This window comes from Penaeus monodon, chromosome 12 (genome assembly GCF_015228065.2).
Source record: "Penaeus monodon isolate SGIC_2016 chromosome 12, NSTDA_Pmon_1, whole genome shotgun sequence".
Taxonomy (NCBI): Eukaryota; Metazoa; Arthropoda; class Malacostraca; order Decapoda; family Penaeidae; genus Penaeus; species Penaeus monodon.
This window is the reverse complement of record NC_051397.1, coordinates 6,494,745-6,497,867: the sequence shown is the minus strand read 5'-3', so window position 1 is coordinate 6,497,867 and position 3,123 is coordinate 6,494,745. Positions and strand designations below refer to the sequence as shown.

General features: G+C 36.0%; 1 protein-coding gene across 1 annotated transcript in view; it reads right to left on the bottom strand.

Annotated features, from left to right (window-relative positions):
• LOC119579601 overlaps nucleotides 1-2,312 on the bottom strand; it is an 8,765-nt gene extending 6,453 nt beyond the window's left edge. Inside the window, exons 1-3 of the mRNA XM_037927523.1 lie at nucleotides 2,291-2,312; nucleotides 1,541-1,602; nucleotides 1,143-1,251 (exon numbers count right to left, since the gene is read on the bottom strand). Of these exons, the coding sequence (XP_037783451.1) occupies nucleotides 1,143-1,251; nucleotides 1,541-1,602; nucleotides 2,291-2,312 (193 nt within the window). The remainder of the gene's footprint in view (nucleotides 1-1,142; nucleotides 1,252-1,540; nucleotides 1,603-2,290) is intronic.
• Between the last annotated feature and the right edge of the window lie 811 nt (nucleotides 2,313-3,123).

Sequence of the window (3,123 nt, the reverse complement as noted above, 5' to 3'; positions counted from 1 at the left end):
AAAAAAAAAAAAAATTAAAAAAAAAAAAAAATTAAAATTATGGGGATCTAAACCAAAATAGGGTATAAAAAAAAAGACCGCAGTGGGAATCACAGAATAAGCACTGGGAATGAGAGGGGACAAAAGCTAGTCGAATTTGCGGAGGCTCGATCACTCAGTATGAATACAGTGGACATGGAAGTCGACATAAAAAACGACTTCAAAATTGATATCGTAATTTCAAATAGGGCGCGATATAGTAAAAAATGTGGAAGTTATTAATAAAGTAAATGTAGGCAGCGACCATAGAATGGTCAGAGGCCAAATTAAATTACACCTGAGAAGGGAAAGGAATAAACTCACGAAAACCGCAGCCAAACTTTGCTAACTTGAAAGAACAGAGCGACAGAATTTAGCCTTGAGATCCAAAACAGGTATTCTCTTCTCAGCGACGATCTCAACATTGCCCAATTCAACAAACAGTTCAGTGACATAATAAAGGAAGCCGCACTTGAAGTAGGCGGTGAGAATGTCAAGCAAAGCTTCCAGCAAGCTCTCGGTAGAAACTAAACAGCTTACACAATAACGTAGGGTCATGAAAGTCAAACAGGGACGTAATAGAATTAGCTGAACTAACAAAGATTATAAATAAAAAGAAGAGAGATTTACAGAAATTCAATGTTCAAATAATAAATGAAACTGATCTCAGGCACCAGCATCAAAACGGCTAAAAGAAGAATCGGAATGGGCAGGAATCAAATGTATGCATTGAAGAAGCTAGACGGAGAAGTGACATATAATAATGAAATCTTGAGTAGTGGAAGACTTTTACAGGAATATATACAAGTCAAATGAACAGCCATGGATATAAGTGAACGCGGTTACTAGAGACGTACCTAACATCAAAACAATAAATAAAAAGAGCACATGAAGAGAGGGAAAACACCAGGTGAAGACGGAATTAGTATTGACCTTATAATAGATGCAGGACTCGGGAGAAATTGCAACAGTGAAACTAGCCAATCTTGTTAACAAATGCCTTCTCAACGGAAGAACTCCGAAAGCCTGGAAAAAATGCAACAATTATTTTGATACATAAAAAGGGGATAGAAAGGAAAAATAAAAACTACTACCCATAAGTCCTCTCTCAGTTACTTACAAACTGTTCACTAACGTCATAACAGCTCGCATCTCTGACAGTCTGGATTCTAACCTATCTAGGAAACGGGCAGGGTTCGCAGTGGATTCTCGGCAACAGACCACATTCTCATGCTCAGCCAAATAAGAAAATATAAACAAATATAGAAAATCCTGTGCATGGCATTTGACTGTACAAATACCAGCAGTACTAGAAGTTATTCGAAGACGGGGAGTAGAGGAGGTATATTGTAAAGTATTGGAAGACATTTACGAAAATGGGAAAGCAACCATCAAGCTCCACACAGAAACCGATAAAATGTCAATTAAAAAGGTGTTTGACAGGGTGATACCGTCTCACCAAAACTGTTTAAAGCTTACCTTGAGGAAATACTCAAGATTTAGAATGGAATGGAAAGGGTACCAAAATAGGAGTCGAATACCTAAATAGACTAAGATTTGCAGATATTGTTCTCTTCAGTGAATCTGCAAATGAAATGCAACAACTAATAAACGATCTGAATAGAACAAATTTTAAAGTCAGACTTAGGATGAACAAGAAAGACTAAGATCATTTTCAACAGTAGAGTTCAATTTGAACTGATACATGTACAAGGCGAAGCACTAGAGGTAGTGGACAAGTATATATACCTAGGGCAACTCGTACTGACAAATATTTCTAGGGAAGAGGAAATTAAGCGGCGCATCAGTCAAGGCTGGAGCGACTTCGGCAGACACAGTAGCATATTAAGAGGCTCTTTGCCATTATGTTTAAAAAAAAAAGGTCTTAAATCAATGCGTCCCAGTCATGACCTATGGATCAGAAACATGGACCACTACTTAATTACCGGAGAGGAAACTAACGACCGCCCAGAGAGGGATGGAGATTGATGCTAGGAATTAGCCTAAGAGATCAGATAATGGCAACGTGGGTCAGGGAACAGACAAAAGCGGAAGATATACTGGGAGTACCAAAAAGATAAAATGGCAATGGCCAGGTCATATATGTCAGAGACAGGACGACAGATGGACAAGGAAAATAACAGATTGGGCTATAGATGACATAAAGAAGCCAAGGGCCAGACGAACGACAAGATGGCATGCCGAAATAACGAAATTTGGACTGGAAACAAGAAACGCGAGACAAAGTTGGAAAAGATTGAAAGAGGCCCACGTCCTTCATTGAATTGATTCATGCTGATTTTACATATATATACATACATATATACACACACACACATACACACACACACACACACACACACACACACAACAATATATAATATATATATATATATATATATATATAATATATATATATATATATATATATATATAATATGTTGTTATTGTGTATGAATATGTATGTTGTAATATATGTATATTATATATATATATACATATACATATATATATATATGATATATATACATCATACACCACCACACACAACACACACACACACAGACCTATATATATATATATATATATATTATATATATAATATATATATATATTTGTGTGTGTGTGTGTGTGTGTGTGTGTGTGTGTGTGTGTTGTATGTGTATATATATACATTATATATATATTATATAGCAAGCTCTCGAGTATAGAGAGTGATGAGTTATATATATATATGTGTATATGGTATGTATGTAGTATATTTTATATAAATATAATATATTATTATATATATTTATGTGTGTGTGTGTGTGTGTGTGGTTTGGTTTTTGTCTAGTGTTATGGCTAGGCGAGCGTCCGCACGCTATCAGCGATGTTTAGGTTATATGGCTCATAGGAAATCATAGGAAAATGTAGCACGACAGTTTTTGACAGCGGAAATGAGACCTCTAATTATTAATTCAATCCTAACTCTTTTCGCTACTATACTTTACCATAGCGCCATATGACCCTTGATGTCATACAGTGCTTTACCTGGGGGCTTTGCCCCTCAAGCTTCACGCTATCATTGTATTTTGAATGACAGATTTTGACACGGCAGAAAAT